General features: G+C 36.8%; 1 protein-coding gene across 1 annotated transcript; it reads left to right on the top strand.

The window, feature by feature from the left end:
• The first annotated feature begins 1,123 nt into the window (after positions 1–1,123).
• Positions 1,124–21,527, top strand: LOC148046505 (vomeronasal type-2 receptor 26-like). Its single transcript, XM_087714793.1, has 8 exons — positions 1,124–1,317; positions 2,265–2,556; positions 2,893–3,596; positions 11,900–12,191; positions 13,203–14,066; positions 17,025–17,252; positions 17,811–17,937; positions 20,251–21,527. Exons 1-8 carry the CDS (start codon positions 1,124–1,126, stop codon positions 21,147–21,149), a joined length of 3,600 nt encoding a protein of 1,199 aa, XP_087570919.1. The 3' UTR covers positions 21,150–21,527.

Here is a 21,527-nt window from a genome sequence, read left to right as displayed (position 1 = left end):
TTTCTGATCTTAAGCATAGGCTAACTGGAATTTCTTGGTCCCGTATTTATTTTGTATATAGTCAATCCATTTTTTCCAGTCTCGTTTATATCTCTCATTTGAGTGATCAAGGTTTTTGTTTTTTATTACAATTTTTTATATATTTTTATGAACAAAGTGTTGTCCAGATCTTTTCTTTTACATCCTCTCATAGGCATAATCCATTTTACATCATCTGTTTCCAATTTCAGCCATATTATTCTCAAAATTAAACCAAATTATCATTTCACATTTGATCTGTTGGCCTGTTTGCTGTAAGCAACACCCATCATCAAAATCAAATTTTACTTAAAGAACATTTAACTTAATTAATTATCCACATTTAATAAGGTTGATATAATTCCCTTACATCACAATTAACTACCCACCATTAATATTATTTATACAATTCCCTTTAATCTACTAACATGTTCCTTATTTCCCTTCTTCCCTCTTTTGGTCACCTCAGAAGGATGGAAGGCTGAGTCACCAGTTAACCTGGTGAGATTCAAAATGTGAAATCCCAGTCATTGGCAGTCAGCAGAAATAGCCTGCAGTACTGCATTCTAACCACGGTGTCACCGCAGCTCCTCAATTAGCCATCTTCACCAGAAGTCATCATTTCTATTACTTTCATTTGCAATTGATCATTTGAAAAAAGCAGATGAACCATCAGCTACTTATTATCTCATCAAAACAATAATTATCTCCTGGTGGAAACACCATATTTTCTTAGCTAGGCCGAAAATGCTAGATGAAGGGGGATTTAAATTCAACAACAATCTAGGCATCTGTTTGGGTATAAAGTAAATCTTCAACCACAGGGTGTTTAGTACAAGAGGTAATAATGTCTCTGGCAGATTAAATTCTTCAAGTTTCTACCCTCTGTTCACTTCCGGAAGAGTATCTGTTCAAATTATTGTGATATTCAAGATATAAAATTGTACTCTTGTGAATCTTCAAATGGAAAATTTTACATTTTCTCATCAGGTGAATTCTGAGATATAACCCTTGCATTAAACCTTAGATGAAGCATTGGTTTATATGTACTTTCCAATGGGTAGGATGAAAGGCAAAACATTTTCACAATAACAAGAATATCAATATGCTTTTTCTGGTGCTTTTGGTGCACAAAGTAGTTACTCTGAGCTGCCCTGCAAGTGATGCTTTCCTTGTTCCACAAGAGTGGTACCAGCCTGGAGACCTCATCATTGGTGGGATGGTGTCTCATCTCCTTTACCAATTTTGTGAAATGAAATTCAGTGAACATCCTGCCAAAACACCTTATGGCAGCCCACTGTAAGAATTTTTCTTTGTTATCTAATCTTATCCAGATGTCCAAAAATCCCTTATATGAATAAAAGTTGTTTGTGCAAAAATGCAGGATTCTTTTATGTAATCTATTTTTGTGTATTTCAATTCCATCTGGTTCTGGCAGAAGAAACAATTGTATATACATTTTTAAAGATCTCCACACATCTTATTGAACAGATACTGAGATTAAGGTAATTTTTAAAAAGGTTTGGCATGATCTCTCCTCATAAAATGTATATACAGTAAATGAGGGATGCCTGTGGAATCTGTTCATATATCATTTTCTAAAAATCTTTTATATGAATCAAAGCTGTTAGGGGATAAATGTAGCATTTTTAATGTAGTCTATGTCTTGTTTTTCTTTCAACTCTATCTGGTTATGAGAGAAGAAATAATCTTCTTATATTATTTTTAAAAGTTTCACATGAAATGTACAAAATTTCAGATCAAGAAGTCTCTATTTAAACATTTCCTGAGGTAATTTTTAAAAATGTTTGGCATTATCTATCCTCACAAAATACACATACAGTAAATGAATGACACCTGATAAATCTGTTCATATGCCATTTTCTTAAAATCTCATAGAAAATAAATATAGTACTTTGAAAAAAGTCACTGCTTGTATTTGATGCAGTATACATTTCTGGAAATACTGTATAAAAAGTAAATTGGAACTCTGTGGAAATTACTAATAAAGGAGAATATTTTAGCTCAGGGTTGAAATGGGGGGTTCTTGATGTTCTGTATGTTTGGTTGTTTTTTTGCAGACAAATTAGATGATATCATCAGGGATTGTTATTAAGAATTTTAAAAAGGATATTATGTTTTTATTACTATCAAAGAAAGAAATGGCTTTTACTCTTAAGAAATGGTGCAACCTTATGAGAATTGTCAGCTTAGCTTTTCAACTGGGGTATTTAAATTATTTGCAGTGTAATCACCAAATTCTACCAGCATGCCCTCGCCTTGTCCTTTGCTGTGAAGGAGATCAATGAGGACTCCCAGATTTTACCTAATATCACTCTTGGGTTCCACATCTATGATAGTTACATGAATGCGAAGATGACCTATCGTACCATTCTGGACCTGCTTTTCAAATCCCAGGAATTTGTCCCTAATTACATATGTGATAGCCAGAAGAATCTCATGGCTATCATTGGAGGACTCGATTTCGATACATCATTTTGTATAAGTGAACTTATGGGGTTTTTCAAGTTTCCACAAGTAAGCTGTGATGGGGTTCAGGAGGAAAAAATATGTATTTTGTTGTTGTTGTGGAACAATTAACATCAAAGATTTGTCTTAGGTTTGTTAAGATGTTTTGCATGTCTCCAGAGATATTTCATACCTAAAGGAAGATTTGAATGTAGTACTCTTTGCCCCTATTAAAACAATTGATGTCTTATAAGTGTTTGAAGTAACTCCAAGAGATTCCTTTCCATATTAATATTTAGAAGAATTTTTAAAAATCCTGCTTGGATATATTTTATTAAAAAAAACCAGAATAGAAAAGTTAGCTTAATTTCAATAATTGGATAATTTTATTCTATTTTGTTTAAGCTGACCTATGGCTCATTAGCCCAAGAGAAATTTCAGACCAGTAGGCACTCTTCACTTTATTTCATGGTCCCAAAAGAAGACCATCAATACACTGGGATTATCCAACTGCTTCGCTATTTTGGTTGGACGTGGATCGGGATTTTTGCTGTTGATAACAACCATGGAGAAAATTTCTTACAGGAAATGCTGCCCTTGCTTGCCGAGAATGCAATCTGCTCGTCGTTCATAGAAAGGCTTCCCCAACAAGTCGACTTGGAAGACTTTCCTGAACTTTATCAAATAATCTCAATGATTTCCATTAATTTGATGAATAACAAAGCCAATGCATTTCTTGTCTATGGAGAATCCTGGGCAATTATGTGGCTAAGAATTGTCGCATTTATGTTAGATCCTGAAAGCAAGGAAACTGCATTAATTAGAAAGGTGTGGATCATGACTGCACAGATTGATTTTGTATTATCAGGCATTCAAATCAGAATGGATCTCCAGATGTTCCATGGGTCTGTTTCCTTCACTGTTCATTCAACAGCCATTGTAGGTTTCAAGGAATTTCTTCACACCATAAATCCTCTTTCAGACAACAGAGATGGGTATCTGCAGGATGTTTGGGAACAAGCATTTGATTGTTCACTTCCTAAACCAGAGTTAGCAGACACACACAATAGACAGTGCACTGGAGAGATGAAGCTAGAGAATCTTCCTGGGTCTGTCTTTGAAATGGAAATGACTGGCCAAAGCTACAACATCTACAATGCTGTTTACACTGTGGCTCATGCTTTGCAGGCTCTGTACATTTTAGGGTTCAATAGGAAGACAACTAGGATGCATAAAAGAACTGATCTTCTAAATCTGAAGGCTTGGCAGGTATTCTCTCTTCATTGGGCAATTCTTCCTCTTCCTCTTCCTCTCCCTCTCCCTCTCCTTCTCCTCCTTCTTTTTTTAAATGAGCACTTTCATGTACAATATCATGTAGAATCTCTTAATGGTTTTTTTTTTTGTATGCAGAAACAATTATAATAAACAAAGTAGAAATGAGGAAACCATTTCTGATGGTGAGAATAATTAACATTTAATTAGTGGAACAACTTGTCTTCAGAAATGTCGATACTCCAACACTATAGATTTTAATGAAAAGAAGGGTAGTGATTTGTCTGAAATGTCCTAGGATCTTCTCCTAGGGTGTTTGACTAAAAGACCTCAGAAGTCCCTACCAACCCTAAATAAAAATCAAGTAAAATAAAGTAAAGTAAAATAAAATTAATATGATGTGGCAAGTGAGATGAATTATAGGATAAAACATGTGCAATGACATTATGATGTAAATTTATAACTGCATAATGAGCTACGGTAAAGGATGACATTTCCTTGCCATCAAGATTAACTGTTATGCTTTATTAAAATTCCCAAGAATAATCAGCTTAAATTGCATAGGGCATAGGTCTCCACCTTGAGCAGGGAGTTTGGTTAAAAGACCTCCAAAGTCCTCTTAGAAACCATTCTACTATTCTGCCTAAAATAGATACAGAAAACACATTTTTTTCTTTTTAATCTATCACTAGCTGGATACCCGTGCTTGGCTACAAAACTGTGTGATCGAGCTTAATAAATTGACAAATCCTGGTTGACAATGAGAACAGCTACTTCTGTATTCGTGGGGGCATTGAAACGATCTCGGTTCTTTCTAGAAGTCTTCCTATTGGTGTTAATCACCCACTTGGAAGTCCTTGTGGCCCTTACAAACACAATTAACAGCAGCCTTAAGTTCCAGAATATATTTGTTGTGTTCATGCAGCAACTTTTGCAGTTGGCTAACCAGTTCTGGATTAACGCCCATGTAGATTGTACACCAGATGTCCCTCTCATTGTCATCATCACCAAAAATTATATCTGGAAAAATGAAGGCTGCTGCTGAGGCTCTGCTATGATATACCTTATCCTGTGGTAGACCTGCCCCTGCACTTTGAATGTTGACATACAATTTCCCTCCTTCACCTCTCTGGTTCCAAAATATGTCACTTTGAAGCATCCATTTTACTTCCGGTCAGCTGAAAATCTTCCTTTAACTGGTGTTACAGTAGAAAGAACAGATTCATCTGAACTGAGGAGGTCAAATAAGAGGAGAGTTGGGGCTGGGACACTATGCAGGAGAAATTTGGTTCACAATTCATTGGCTCAGCAGTGGTTGTTGCTTGAAACTCATAAGGAAACATCTCTCCCACCAATGTGAGTTCAGAAGCAGTTTCATAGGTGGATGGCATAGACATTTTGGTGAGATACCGATGTATAATACTGTAAGGAGCCCCAGAACGCTCCTGTGTTCTGAGTGGAACATCTGCCAGTTTGAACTGAGGTAATGGAATGTGAGGCAACTGGCCGTTTGAACAAAGTTATTTTCAGGTGGGGAGGGGGAGTAGAATGTTTAACTCCTTAGCATCAGAGTGTGTTAATTATTGTATAAGAATTACTGATGATCTGATGGTCATTTGAAAAAAATCCTTTCTTAGCAATCACCTAGAAGCCTAGAGGAAGATACATGCTGAATTTCAAGTTTGTAGGCTTTACAGTTCGGGAGATTTCGTATGAGTGAGTGGTATTTGGCTTATATATGGATAGATTCTATTAATCAAGAAACTACTCTATAACTTATCATGTTGGCAGGAGTTATTTAGTAAATCACCTGAGTTTATACAATAATAAATAGTTAAAATGATAATCTAAATTATTTTTCATCATCTCCTCCAACAATAATCAACTCTCCAAGATTTTTCTGTGTCTGTCTTGGAATATTCCTCTCTAACAAACTGAACTTTCTGTCTTTATAAGAGTTTTAGGGGAATAAAATAAAAGTGGTCCTTTTTACATGTGGCATTCATAGTATGAAACAAATTTATGTTTACCATAATCTCCACAACTATTTATCAAAGAATATTGAGTCTTAGTTTCTAAAATTTTGTGAAGGGAAATTAGACAAATCTTAAATTAATGAATAGCTTTGTATCAAAGGGGACCCATTAGATATGATATATCTAGAATTAGTTTTTTAAGTAGGGAACCCGATCATAATTGAAGGAAATTACATAAATCCTAGAGCCTATTTTCATTGACCTTCAATGCATTTTTACCTTTCTTTAAATTAATATACAATTAATCAAATAGTGGACTTGTATATTTCCATAAAATATCACTATAAATTTTTACATATATAATTATTGTTATTGGAATGCAAAGAATGATGAAAACATTGAATATAATGTTTTCTTCTACATTATTACAATTTCAATAACTTTTCTCTTTTATTCCCTTTCAATTAGCTCCATTCATTTCTTCAAGGCATTTCTTTTAACAATTCAGCTGGGGAGAGAGTGTTCCTGAATGAGCAAGGGGAAGCAACTGGTGGATTCGACATCACCAATTTGATCACTTTTCCAAATAGATCCTTTCAGAGAGATAGCGTTGGAAAGCTGGATCTAGAGGCTCCAAAAGGGAAGGAATTATTCATTGATGAAGATGTGATTGTTAGGCATCCAGCTTTTAACCAGGTACCTAATTAGTGAATCAACCATGCCTTAATCCATGATGATTCCATTTTGATCCTAGTCTCTTTCAAAATCTGATTTCTCATTTTTAAAAGAAACGAAGACATATTCTTTTCAAATGCTGTTGATGATCAAGCACTCATTAAATTGAAAAAAGGATATTACAGTGTAAAAGCATTGTTTGCATACTTGGCTTGCATTTACAAAAGATTGTCAAATGGGGTGATTTTATTTACTGATAAAATCAAAACTCTTTGGGAGGTCAAAAGTAATTCTCGATAAAGGAAATAAATTACAAACTGTTTGAAATATCTCCAATTTCAAAATATTTTATCTTTATCATCAGGTTCTTCCACTTTCTCAATGCAATGAACCTTGTTTCCCTGGATTCTGGAAGAAAGGAATTGAGGGGGATCAGTTCTGCTGCTATGACTGTGTTCCATGTGCAGAAGGGAAGATTTCAATGGTAGGGTCCATTTTTCATTAGACTTAAGCAAACTTTAATAAACTACTTGAATGAATAAAATTAATTAAGTGATTTTCAGTAATATGCAATACCTTGATGAAAAAATATCCTTCATTTTCTTTCCAGATATGGATGACTGTTTTGAATGTTCACAAGATCATTATCCAAATCTTCAATCTTCAATATTCAATATTCAAATCAAAATGGTAGGGTAGGAATTCTACCATTTTTCATTAGACTTAACCAAACTTTAATAAACAAATGTATAAGTGTAACTATTTAATAAAATTAATAAGGTAATTTTCAGTAATATGCAATACCTTGATGGAAAAATATCCTTGATTTTCCTTCAAAACATGGATGACAGTTTTGAATGTTCATAAGATCATTATCCAAATAAAGAAAAGAAAGATTGTATCCTGAAACTGCTGGTCTTTCTAACTTTTGAAGAAACCTTAGGAATTGGTTTAGCCTCAGCAGCTCTTGGTTTCTCCTTCTTGACATCTTGGGTACTAGGAATCTTTATTAAGCACCAGGATACTCCTATTGTGAAAGCTAACAACCGGTCCCTCACCTACACCCTCCTTATCTCTCTTCTGCTCTGTTTTCTCTCCTCTTTTTTCTTCCTCCGCCAACCTGGCAAAGTGACCTGCTTTCTCCAGCAACCAACTTTTGGCATCACCTTCTCAGTGGCCATTTCTAGTGTACTGGCCAAAACCATCACTGTGGTTGTGGCTTTCATGGCCACTAAACCAGGATCTCAGATGAGGAAATGGGTGGGGAAAAGATTGGCCTTTTCTATTGTCCTCTCATGCTCTCTCTTACAAGTATGTACTTGTATACTTTGGATGTCGACATCTCCCCCGTTCCCTGAGTTGGACATGCATTCACAGCCCCAAGAAATGATTTTACAATGCAACGAGGGTTCAGCTCCATTCTTCTACTGTGTCTTGGGCTACATGGGTATCTTGGCCATTGCCAGCTTTATTGTGGCTTTTCTTGCCCGTAAATTACCTAACAGCTTTAACGAAGCCAAGTTCATCACCTTCAGCATGTTGGCCTTTTGCAGTGTGTGGATCTCATTCTTTCCAGCCTATCTGAGCACAAAAGGAAAAGCCATGGTAGCTGTGGAGGTCTTCTCCATCTTGTCCTCCAGCGCTGCTTTACTGGGATGCATATTCCTGCTGAAATGCTACATCATTTTTTTCGGCCTGACCTCAACCACAGGGAGCAACTCACAAAGAGAAATTAATTTCTGGCTCAGAAAAATTGCTGAAAAAAATACTAGAATGACTAATAGCTATATGAAACATATAAATGGTAGGGGCAGTGGGGCATTTCTGTCAAAGAAAGATTTGTGTAGGATGTTTATGATTATTTAGATTTATTATTTTTGCCCATTTCAAAATATGTGCTCATGCTTCTTCACTTTCCCCATTTCCCAAGATTCTTTAACCTAATGCTTTCTCCTTTTCATCATGTGCATTGAACTTTATTTTGGTCATCTAAGTTTCTTATTTCCTCTTAGGATTTTTCAGATATTGATGAACATCAAATTATGTCTGTTGTTTGCAAAGACATTACATGAATTCCTAAAGCATTACATAAATACAGTAAGAAGTATATTTCCATTTTAAAAATATAAATTTATCACAGTATCATTAACTTTGTATTTGTCAGTGTTCTTTCAAATGTAAAATTTATTGAGTTTGTACTTCTTGTAAGCTTCACTGCATTTTAGAAAAGGATGACCATATTTGAGTATATTCCTCTGCAAAGACTTTAAGGAATAAATTAGATTATTTGAACCTTGGTGTGTGCAGCAGTTTTTTTTCCCTGTCTGATATTAATCTCCACTCCTACAATTGTTTTCTGGGGAACAATGGGAAACATTAGAATGCCATATGATGTAAAAGCAGAAGCAGAAACAGCAGCTGACCATGCAACAGTAGATGTTCTGCTCCACAATTTATGCATTTTATTCCCTTTGATAATGTTCCAAATAATACAAAAGTTGCAGAATTTGGTGCATCCAATATCTGTCAATTTCAAACCGAACCTGGCAGGAGCCATTTCTCATTTCTCAGTAGCCACATACTGTGGAGATGTGCGTTTGGGGGGGGCATTGCCAGATAAAGCACCAATCTTTCTCTGTAGAACCAAGGTCATCTCCATAGATGTTAGAATAAGAAGAATGGGGGTATCTAAGTAGCCCACCAAATCATTTAATTGAACAATGTGGCCAGTTACACTTGGGAAGGGAATCATTTTCTATTTTAATTATGCAGAAACCCTGGGAAATATTTAGGAATATTGAGGAAGATTCCAGCCTTGGAGTTCTGATTTGCTTGAGCTCATTATTTGGAACCTGGAAAGTATCCCTTGCACAGCTGGAAGCTTTGGTGCTACAGTTTCTGTGGCAGAGGAGTCACAGTAGCCACAAATATGCTTTTTTTAAAAGCAACTGGACTGGTTTTTTTTCTTTGAGGAAGGCGAAATTTTGCTTCTCATAGAGGAAAATTAATTGGTTCTGGCAGGATGCTTGAACTATGAAGGGATTAGTTCTGATATGATGGAGAAATGGTTGGCAAGATCAAATTTTCTTTGGAGTCATCTGGTTTTAGCATGATCCCCGAGAGTTCTTGCAAGTAGAGAACCTGTACTGATTTTAGAGGGTTCTTCTTTCTCTCCTTATCTCCCCCCCTTCCTTTGTTCCTCCCTCCTTTCCTCCTTGATAGCTGATAATTCACTGCACAACACTAATGAATGCAATAAAAAATAATGTTGCCACAGCTTTCTCACAGCTCCATCTGAATCTCTGAGGAAATTCTCAAACCTCATTATATATCAGCATCAATCACTTTGAAGTTCACCTTTTGAGCCCACAATCATACTTTGGGAGAAGATATGGTATTACACAAGATGGCTTCCTTCCCCTGTTGGGATTCCTCTCTGAATTTTGCTGTTTCATTGGTACTTTAGCTCCGCATAAGATTAGTCAAGTTTAGGGAACCAGGTGAAAATTTGGTCTAACTGAAATTTTGCTCTTGCACATGATACATGACTGGCTTCCTCATTTGTTCCAGAATTGACTCCATCATGTCTATGTAACCAAGCCCTGAATGTACTACCAATCACCTTATTTTTTTTTCACAGAAGCACAGACATTGCCTCTTTTTGTAATAGGGAAAATTAAACTGAGGGACAGACAAAGATGTCAAAGGAAAGATGCTACCAAGATCTCAGCAAGTATTATGGATGATTTCTAAAACTGTTCTTAAATGCTGTAACAATTCAAATACTAAAGCCCCTCCAGCAGTTTCCTCTGCCGCTGCTTTCATCATTTGCTTGAGTCCTATTTCATAATCTTCTCCCAATTCTTAAGTATATTGTTAATCAAGTGATAATTTAAATTTGGGGAATGCTAGGGAAAATGCTACTTCCTCATGGCTAACATAAGTAAAAGTGTCACCCAACCTACCATTGTAGAAAAAATAGAGGCATCACCTCCCATCTAGGGAGATCTGGGAGGAAACCATGGAAATAATTATTTGACAGACTGGCAAAATATTTAGGTATTGGAGGTGATATTCAGCAGTTTATGATGAACCAGTAGCGGAAATTTTGAGTAGTTTGGGAATCTACTACTTATGACTGTCCCTGTCCCCATCTATTCTCTGCCTCCCGAGTCACAGCTGATCAGGATGAAATGGGGATTTTACATTAACCTTCCAATAGAGTGGTGTGGGAATAGAAATTTTACAGTATCCTTCCCCTGCTACACCCACCAAGCCACACCCACCAAGCCATGCCCATAGAATCGGTAGTAAAATAATTTGAATCCCACCACTGCTAGGCATCTTAATCCTATGCAAAGGAGAGTGAACTGCACCTACTATTTACTGTAAAACAGAATATAAATTCCAAAAATCAGGTGTATTTGGTATAGCAAATTCCCCTCTGTACATTTTATTAGCAACTGTGCATTTCAAAAAGCATTTAAATATCATCTATCTTTTCTCTTATCAACAACAATTATCTCCTACAGGAATCACCATATTTTCTGAACTAGGCAAAAACATCAAAGATTGCACAGGAGGATATTTCAATTCAACAACAATGCATCTTGAACCCCAGGGGGATTGGCACAATGATAATAAGGGCTTTGTTTCAGAGTTCTTGCTACAGGATTCCTCGCCTTTATTCTTCTCTGTCAGAAAGCCTTCTCAAATCCTGATGCAATTCAAGAAATGAATTGGCAATCTCAAGGGCATCCCAATACCCAATGATAGGTTTTCTGATTAGGTGCACTCTCAGATATAAATTTGAAGGAATCATGATGAAAGACAGAGACATTTTCAAGAGTGTGGATGTTGCTGCTCCTAGTATTCTTGATGATGAAAATAGGGACACTGAGCTGCCCTGTGAGAGATGCTTTCCTTATTCCTCATGAGTGGTACCAACCTGGTGACCTCATCATTGGAGGGATGACATCCTACATCTTTTACAACCTTTTTGGTATTGATTTTAAGGAATATCCTTCTATAACACATTATGACATACTAAAGTAAGGATTTTTTCTTCTTTTCCTAATCTTAATCCGTTTCCTCAAATTTGCCTATGAGAGTATCAATATAGGTGTTATATATAGTCCTTCTAGTTATGAGAGAGTACACTTTTTGTTTTTTTACTTGATTTTAAAGTACTTGTAATATAATGTATAAAGCTTCAGTGGAAAACATCTTCTGAATGACATTTGTAATATTTGTTTTAAATCTGTATCTTCATTCTTAACAAAATATATACAATAAATGACTGATATATGATGGAATTGATTTTGTTGTACATATATTGTTGTACAAACTATTCAGCATGTTAGAAAACCCATTACTTTCCTACTTTCATCAGAGAAAGAAATGTTAGTTATTCATACAGAAATGATGCAATCTTGCTTATGAGAATAATAAACTTCCTTTTTCAAATGGGGTATTTAAATCCTTTGCAGTGTAATAATGAAGTTCTACCAGCACATCCTTGCCTTGGCCTTTGCTGTGAAGAAGATCAATGAAGACTCCCAGATCTTACCCAATGTCACTCTCGGGTTCCATATCTATGACAGTTACAACAACCCAAGGATGACCTATCGTACCACTCTGGACCTGCTTTTTAAATCCCAGGAATTTGTCCCTAACTACAAATGTGATAGCCAGAAGAATCTCATGGCTATCATTGGGGGACTGGATTTTGTCACATCATCTTATATAGCTGAAATTATAGGATTCTTAAAGATTCCACAAGTACGTATTAAAGGGGTTTAGAAGAAAATTCTTAATCTTATTGTTGTTATGGAATAATTAATGCACATAAAAATTAGGCTTATGTTTGTGTTAATAAGTGTTAGAATGTTCTGCATGGCTTAATGTCAAATACTTAGCATTGTTATCTGAAACTACCATGCCAGTTACACAAAGTGAATATCAGGAGTAGCTGAAGGAATATTTGAATTGCTTTGCTAAAATAATTGATTTTATTATTTATTCTATTTATTTTGTGAAGCATGTATTAGATAACATATGTAAGTATAAACATGATTTTAGTACATGAAATGGATATGAATAAAAAAGGATCATTAGGACACGGACAGTAGGCTCACTGGTGCATTTATGCAGTACCCTTTCAGACCTCTTAGGAATGGGTCCAGGTTGATAGTAGACAGTCTAAGTTTAAAGTTTTGAGGATTTGGGGAAGAAACCACAGAGTCAGGTAGTGCATTCCAGGCATGGACAGTTCTGTTGCTTAAGTCATATTTTCTGAAATTGAGTTTGGAGCGGTTTACCTTAAGTTTGCCTCTATTGTGTGCTCATGTGTTTTTGTGTTTGAAGCTGAAGTAGTCATTGACAGGTTAGGACATTGTAGCAGATAATTTTATGTACTACACTTAGGTCTGATCAAAGGGGCACAGGTGGCCCTCGTGAGCTCTATTTTTGGCTTCGAGAACATGCTCCAGCATGCTGAAAGATAAAATGGAGGTTGGGAGAGCCAGGCTGAGGCACCAGGGCTAGTCCTTCACTGTTTCCAGGGAAGCCCTGTGGGCCAGATCTAAGAATTCCCCAGGCTCGATCCAGCCCCTGGGCCTTGAGTTTGACACCCCTGATCTAGTGCCTATGATTGAAATATTTCCACCAAAATTGTGTCTATATTCTTTAGGAAATGCTGGGACAATAATTTTCCTTGGCTATATTTTGAATGAAAAAAATAGAAAAAATTGAACAAAAGTCTCATCAGAATTCTACTGGACTTTCTTTTAGCTGACTTGTGGTGCATTACCTCAGGAGGAATTTCAGACCAGTAAGCTCTCTTCACTTTATTTCATGGTCCCCAAAGAGGACCAGCAGTACATTGGGATCATCCAACTGCTTCGCCATTTCAAGTGGACATGGATTGGGATATTTACTATTGATAACAACAATGGAGAAAAATTCTTACAGAAAATGCAGCCCTTGCTTTCACAGAATGGAATATGTTCAGCATTCATAGAAAGGCTTCATCCAATAGTCCACTTGGAAAACTTGGAAGAAACTTATCTAAGTATCTTCATTACTGCAAGTAAAATGTTGAATAGCAAATCCAATGCATTTCTTCTCTATGGAGAATCCCTGACAAGTATTTGGCTAAGAGCTGTAATATTTCTGTCAGATCCTGAAAGTAAGGAAACTGCACTATTTGGAAAGGTGTGGATTGTGACTGCAATGATTGACTTTGTACTATCAGGCATTCAAATCAATTTGGATCTCAAGATGTTCCATGGGGCTATTTCCTTCAGTGTTCATTCGAGAGAAGTTGTAGGTTTCAGGGAATTTGTTCAGGCCATCAAACCTCTTTCAGACTCCAGAGATGGGTTTCGACAGGATATTTGGGAACAGACATTTGACTGTTCATTTCCAAAGTCAGAGTTACAAGAAATACACAGTAGGAGATGCACTGAAGAGATGAAGCTGGAGGATCTTCCTGCACCTCTGTTTGAAATGGAAATGGTTGGCCAAAGCTACAGTGTCTACAATGCTGTTTATGCTGTGGCTCATGCTTTGCAGGCTCTAGACATGTTGAGGTTCAATAGGAGGAAAACCATGATGAGTAAAAACCCTGATCTTCCACAGCTGCAGCCTTGGCAGGTATTCCATTTGCACTGAAGGCTTCTTTTATTTCAATCTGCAGTTTGAAATAGAATTACCTTTGGAACCCATTGTGGAAAGTCTTAATATATTCTGCGTGTGTGAAAAAAATAGGAATAGAACCCTTTCCTAACAGTAATTAGTGGGGGGGGGAATTGCCTTCAGAAATTCTGGGTGCTCCATAATGGCAGATATTTGCAATGCAGTTAGAATAGAATAGAATAGAATAGAATAGAATAGAATAGAATAGAATAGAATAGAATAGAATAGAATAGAATAGAATAGAATAGAATAGAATAGAATAGAATAACAGAGTTGGAAGGGACCTTGGAGTTCTTCTAGTCCAACCCACTCCTTATACAGGAAACCTACACCACTTCAGCCAAATGGTTATCTAATCTCTAATCTACCCAATTCCTGCAACCGTTCTTCATATCTTTTAGTTTCCAGTCCCCTAATCATCTTTATTGTTATTCTCTGCACTCTTTCTAGAGTTTCAGCATCTTTTTTAAAAAAAATTGTGGCAACCAAAATTGAATGCAGTATTCCATGTGTGGTGTTACCAAGGCAATTTAAAGTGGTATTAACTATTCAAGTGATCCTGATTTTATCCCTCTGTTTATGCAGCCTAGCACTGGGTTGGATTTTTTTGGCAACTGCTGCACACTGCTGGCTCATATTTAAAGGTTGTCCACTAGCACCCCAAAATCCCTCTAACAATTACTACTACTGAGCAAGGTGCCACATATACAGTACCTGTATTTTTTTTTTCATGCCTAAATGTAGAACCTTACTTTTTTCACCATTGAATTTCATTTTATTAGATAGCGCCCAATGTTCAAGTCTGTCAAGATCTTTCAGTATCTTGAGCCAATCTTCTGGATTATTAGCTACTCCTGCCAGTTTGGTGTCATCTGCAAAATTGATGAGTTCCACGTCTGTTCCCTCCTCCAAGTCTTTGATGAAGATGTTGAAAAGTACTGGGCCTAAAACAGAGCTTTTGAGTAGCCCACTGTATACTTCTCTTCATGTAGATGAAATTCCATTGAGGACTACACTTTGAGTGCAGTTGGTCTGTCAGTTATGAATCCATCTGATGGTGATGCTGTCTAACCCACATTTTTCTACTTTATCTAGTAGCAGGTTATGGTCTATTTTATCAAATACCTTACTGAACTTCAATTAAATTATATTGATAGCATTCCTCTGGTCCACTAATTTTGTCACTTTGCCAAACAATGCGACAAGATTAGTCTGGCATGATCTCTTTTGACAAAACCATGTTGGCTTTTGGTTTTTACTTTGTGGGGTTCTAGGTTTTTGCTGATTCATTGCTTGATTATCTTTTCCAGAATCTTCCCTGATATTGAGGTCAGGCTGATAGGTCTGCAGTTTCCTGAATCTATATTTTTCCTTTTTTGAAGATAGGAACTACATCAGCTCTTTTCTGGTCCTCTCACTGTTCCATGGTGCTCCAGGATCTTTGAAATATATAGTTCAGTGGTTCTGCTATCTCATCTGCCAGTTCCTTCAGAACCTTCTGGTTTAATCTATCCAGTCCTGGTGATTTGAACTCAGTTAGGGTAGAAAGGTGCTCACATACCATTTTCTTCCCTATTTTAACTTGTGTTCCTAATCTGTTTTTTGTGGTGGTGTTTTTGATAGGTTGGATTGGTTTTTTTTTCCCCTTTGTCTAAAGACAGTGGCAAGAAACAAATTGATTAGTTTTGCTTTCTCCCTGTTGATTGTACCTTCTTGCCACTTTCTCCCAGCAATGGACCAATTGTTTCCTTGTCTTTTTTCTTGTTTTTAACATATTGGAAGAAGCTTTTTTGGTCACAAGCTGCTTATTAGACAGCCATTTGTTTGAAATGCTGTAAGATCTTCTCATTGAGCTGGCTGTTTTACTAGAAAACATTCAAGGTATCTTGCATCTGTGTTATGTTGTTCTGTATGAAATAGATACCAAAAATGATAAAAAAATATTTAATAAATCAGCATAGCTTGAACAATAATAGTTAAAAGGATAATTTATATTACTTTTTGTTATCTCTCCAAAAACTAATCAATTTTCCAGCTATCTGACTAAGTTTTCTGTCTCTTTGGGATATTTAGAGGCATAGCAGGCCCTTTTTAAATGTGGCATGCATAGTATGAAACAACCTTATATTTGCAACAGTCTCTATCAGTCTCTAACTCTCATTTATCTATTAAAGAAAGCTTCTGTCTCAAATTCTAAAATCTGGAAATTAACCAGATCTTAGACTCTCAAATAGCTTTGTACCATTGAGTAAATATTATACATTATCTATCCTGAATTAGTTTTTTTTTATTTTAGTAAATGGATAAAGTGCTATAATTCCAAAAGCCTATTTTCATTCCGATTCTGTGCATTGTTATATTTCCTTAAAATAATATCAAATAAATAAAGAGTTGATATATATCTATATCTATATCTATATCTATATCTATATCTATATCTATATCTATATCTATATCTATATCTATATCTATATCTATATCTATATCTATATCTATATCTATATCTATATCTATATCTATATCTATATCTATATCTATATCTATATCTATATCTATATCTATATCTATATCTATATCTATATATATATATATATATATATATATATATATATATATATATCTATATCTATATCTCTATATCTATCTATCTATCTATCTATCTATCTATCTATCTATCTATCTATCTATCTATCTATCTATCTATCTATCTATCTATATATATATATATATATATATATATATATATATATATATATTCAGACAATATTGATTATATTGATTATAAAATTTCTAAGCTTATATATTTGATAATAGTTATTGGAAATGGGAGAATGAGTGAATGTAACTTGGATATCTTTTTGTTTTCTCTATTATGTTGCTTTTAATTCCCTCTCTCTTTAATTCCCTTTCTATTAGCTCCATTCATTTCTTCAAGGCATTTCTTTTAACAATTCAGCTGGGGAGACAGTGTTTCTGAATGATAAAAGGGAAGCAACTGGTGTATTCGACATCACCAACTTGATCACTTTTCCAAATAGATCCTTTCAGAGAGTTAGAGTTGGAAAGCTGGATCTAGAGGCTCCAAAAGGGAAGGAATTATGGGTTGATGAAGATGTGATTGTCTGGAGTCCAGGTTTTAATCAGGTATCAAATTAGTGAATTGACCATGTCTTAATCCATTATGATGCCATATTGAACCTAATCTCATTTAAAATCTGATTCCTGGATTTTACAGAAAGAATGGAATATTCTTTTCAAATGTTGTTGGTGATCAAGCATTCATTAAATTGGCAAAATGACATTACAATACATGTTGGCATGTTTGATTTCCACATCCATTTGAAATCACAAGAGTAGCCATTTTTATATGAAATTGCTCCCCTGTGCAATTATTTACTCCTCCTGCTCTTCAAGCAGGACCTTTTCTACATCATTGTGGTTTTCACATCTTTTTAAGTTGTAGAGGAAATTAATAAGTTCAGTATTCCTTTCCATGGGATAGTTACAAAGTGTTATGATTTGTTCGCCCTGTCCTTCAAGCAGGAAATTTTGTACATCATTACAATTTCTACTTTTTTGAATACCTGCATCTTTTATCAATTCTTTGGGAAGTCAAAAATAATTCCCCTCCATAAAGGAGAAAAATTACATAACCTAACTCTAACTACGTCCAATTTCAAAATCTTTTGTGCTTATCGCCAGGTTCCTCCACTTTCTCGATGCAATGACCCCTGTTTACCTGGATCCTGGAAGAAAGGAATTGAGGGGGATCAGTTCTGCTGCTATGACTGTGTTCCATGCCCAGAAGGGAAGATTTCAAACCATAATGGTATCGTAGGAATTCTTCCATTTTTCATTAGACTTAAGCAAACTTTAATGAAATACTTCTATGCATAAAGTTAATAAGGTGATTTTCAATAATATGGAATACCAATAAAGAAGAATATTTTTAGCCCAGGGTTGAAATGAGGGGTCCTCGGGGCTCTCTGAGATTACTTGTTTTCTTGCAGATGTTTCATTACCCTAACTAGGTAACATAATCACTGCTAGTAAGGAATGCTGTTTGCTTTCAGTTGTCTGGGTATCTTTATTTAAAGTAGCCCAAATACAGTTCTGCAACCCAGAAAAACAGAAAAAGGAAATAGAGCATCTATGCAACACATTCCAACAAAATGCATTCCCACACATCTTTATCAAAACGTCCCTAACTACTCAACCCTATACAGCACAACGAGCCCAAACCCTAAACAGCATTACACTGCTATACATCAAGAATATCTCAAAAGCCACCAAACAAACTGGACAACCATATAAAATCAGTGTAGCACATGAGCCAACTAAAGCCCATCAAAATTTCCCAAGCAAACCAAAAGATGGAGCAAGCGCAGAAGAAAAACAAGAGTCATGTAAAGATACAATGTAAAGACTGCAACCACCACTAAGTGAAAGAAACAGGTGGAAGACTGTCAGAATGCATCCATGAATACCAAATGGGGGGTCAGAAGACATGAACAAAATTCTTTAATTTCACAACCTATAGACAGATTTAATTATAGTTCCAATTGGGAAAATGTGGCAATGCCAGACCACACCAAGTCCAAAAATGCCAGGGAATATCTAGATATCTGGCACTCTCACAAGTCAGCCATCAATCAACCATAGACATTAACAGCATCTACAGATTATGCAAAAGAGGCAATCAATCAGACCAAAAGAGAACAAAAAAGACTCCAGCATCTCTCCATCCACATAGACTTGTAAGGCATTTTGATGGTATCTAATTTGCAGTGATGTGCGGTGAGGTTTATGGCTGGTGAGGCAAGTGGGCAAAAGCCGCCCTATGTCGGACACAACACTGGGGCTTTCTGAAAGCCCTGCCACTGTGTCCGACATTTCAGAAAGCCCCATGCTTGTGTCTGACATAGAGGCAGGACACCCTGCCACCCTGCCACCCCAGCGCTACAGGCAAAAGTCACCCTGCTGCTATGTCTGACATAGAGGCATCCCACCTCTATGGCGGACAGAGCGCCAGGGCGTCCAAAAGTCCTGCTGCTGTGTCCGACATAGAGGCATCCAACCTCTATGGTGGAAACAGCACTGGGGTGTCCATAAGCCCCAGCACTGTGTCCGCCATAGAGGCGGGACACCTCTATGTTGGATATAGTGGCAGGGCAGCTTTTGCCTCTAGCGCTGGGGTGGCAGGGCGGCTTTTGAAAAAAACACCCTGCCGCCCCTGGCGCTAGAGGAAAAGCCACTCTGCCGCTATGTTCGACATAGAGGCCTCTCGCCTCTATGGCGGACACAGCTCCGGGGCATACAAAAGTCCTGCCGCTATGTCCAAAAGCCCTGCCGCTATGTCCCAAAGCCCTGCCCCTATGTCCAACATAAAAAAAGTGCCGGCCCATGGGCCAGCAGAGGCGGGTAAAACACACACACACACACACACACACACACACACACAAACACACACACACGCACACACATTACTTACAATAATACAATTGCTTACAAATTACATTAATTTTGAATTCCTCCCCCTCCCTCCGACCCACATACCTTTTGCAGCTGTTTCAACTCTGCTCTTGTCAGCCATGATGAAAATGTAACAATGTAAAAGGAAAAAGGCAAGAGCTGTTGAGGTCAGGCTGGGTTAGCTGCTGCCAGAGTCCCCAATGGATGACTCTGCTTAACTTTTTAAAAAAGCCTCTAAAAAAAATGCTCTCTACAGGAGGAGGCGAGAGAACCATGTGCCACATTTACATAAGGAATTTTTCGGCTTTTAACCCTTGCTTAACTCTGCTTGAGTAATCATAAAGTTAGACTAAATGTGGCATGTGGTTCTCCCGCCTCCTCCTGTAGAGGGCACTTTTTTAAGAGGCTTTTTTAAACAGTTAAGCACTAAGCAGAGTCATCCACTGTGACTCTGGCAGCAACTACCTCAGCCTTTTTCCTTTTAATTTTTTTTTCTTTTCATGATGGCAGTGGTGAGGCCCTGCCTCCCCTGCCTCCCCTGACTGCATGTCACTGCTAGTTTGGGTCGATGAAACATTCACAAGGAAACAAGCAAGCTCAGAGAGCACCAAGCACCACTCAATAAAATGGAATGCCTAGATGAAACAAAATACCTTGATTTTCCTTCTAGATATGGAAGATTGCTTTGAATGTTCAGAGGATCATTATCCAAATAAAGAAAAGAATGGATGTAAACTGAAAATGCTGGTTTTCCTAACTTTTGAAGAATCCTTAGGAATTGGTTCAGCCTCAGCAGCTCTTGGTTTCTTCTTCTGGACCTCTTGGATTCTTGGAATTTTTATTAAGAACAAAGATACTCCCATTGTCAAAGCCAACAACCGATCCTTAACCTACACCCTCCTTGTCTCTCTTCTGCTCTGTTTTCTCACCTCTTTGCTCTTCCTCAGCCAGCCAGGCAAAGTGACCTGCCTTCTCCGACAATCAATGTTTGGCATCACCTTCTCAGTGGCCATTTCTAGTGTACTGGCCAAAACCATCACTGTGGTTGTGGCTTTCATGGCCACTAAACCAGGATCTCTTATGAGGAAATGGATAGGGAGAAGATTGGCCTTTTCTATTATACTTTCCTGCTCTCTCTTCCAAGTATGCATTTCTGTTGTTTGGTTGTTGACATCTCCCCCATTTCCTGAGTTGGACATGCATGCACAGCCCCAAAAAATGATTTTGCAATGCAACGAGGGGTCAGATTTCTTCTTCTACTGTATATTGGGCTACATGGGTATGTTGGCCATTGCCAGCTTTATTGTGGCTTTCCTTGCCCGTAAATTACCTGACAGCTTTAATGAAGCCAAGTTCATCACCTTCAGCATGTTGGCCTTTTGCAGTGTGTGGATCTCCTTCTTTCCAGCCTATCTGAGCACAAAAGGAAAAGCCATGGTAGCTGTGGAGATCTTCTCCATCTTGGCCTCCAGCGCTGCTTTGCTGGGATGCATATTCCTCCCAAAATGCTACATCATTGTTTTCCGTCCTGACCTCAACCACAGGGAGAAACTCACAAAGAGAAATTAATTTCTGGTTCAGAAAAAATGCTGAAAAAATTACTAGAATGACTAATACCTATACAAAATGTATATGTGATAGGGGCATCTAAATTTCTTATTCCCTGTTAGGATATTTCAGATATTGATGAACCTCAAATGGTGTTTAATGTTTACAGAGACATTTCATTGTTTTTATACTTTGAATTCCTAAAGCATTACATAAATAGAGAAAAAATCTTATTTCCATTTAAAAAAAACATATATTCAACACAGTATAATGGATTTGTTACTGTTCTTTGAAAGGTAAAATGCATTGAGTTTGTAATTTTTGTAAGCTTAACTGCAGTTTAGAAATGGGTGACCATTATTTGAATACATTCCTTTACATAGACTTTCAGCAATAAAT

The sequence above is a fragment of the Thamnophis sirtalis genome, unplaced genomic scaffold (genome assembly GCF_051295495.1).
Source record: "Thamnophis sirtalis isolate CommonGarterSnake01/CBP01778 unplaced genomic scaffold, rThaSir2_p1.2 scaffold_4, whole genome shotgun sequence".
Classification (NCBI taxonomy): domain Eukaryota; kingdom Metazoa; phylum Chordata; class Lepidosauria; order Squamata; family Natricidae; genus Thamnophis; species Thamnophis sirtalis.
Note: the sequence above shows the minus strand (reverse complement) of the source record. Positions and strands in the feature narration are given on the sequence as shown.

What these genes read in the sequence shown, in the direction of transcription:
- LOC148046505 (XM_087714793.1), top strand. Translation starts at nt 1,124, where the DNA reads ATGCTTTTTCTGGTGCTTTTGGTGCACAAAGTAGTTACTCTGAGCTGC. An exon ending in ACACCTTATGGCAGCCCACT is followed by an intron (nt 1,318 to 2,264) that starts GTAAGAATTTTT and finishes AATTATTTGCAG; the next exon opens with TGTAATCACCAAATTCTACC. An exon ending in GAAGATTTCAAACCATAATG is followed by an intron (nt 17,938 to 20,250) that starts GTATCGTAGGAA and finishes TTTTCCTTCTAG; the next exon opens with ATATGGAAGATTGCTTTGAA.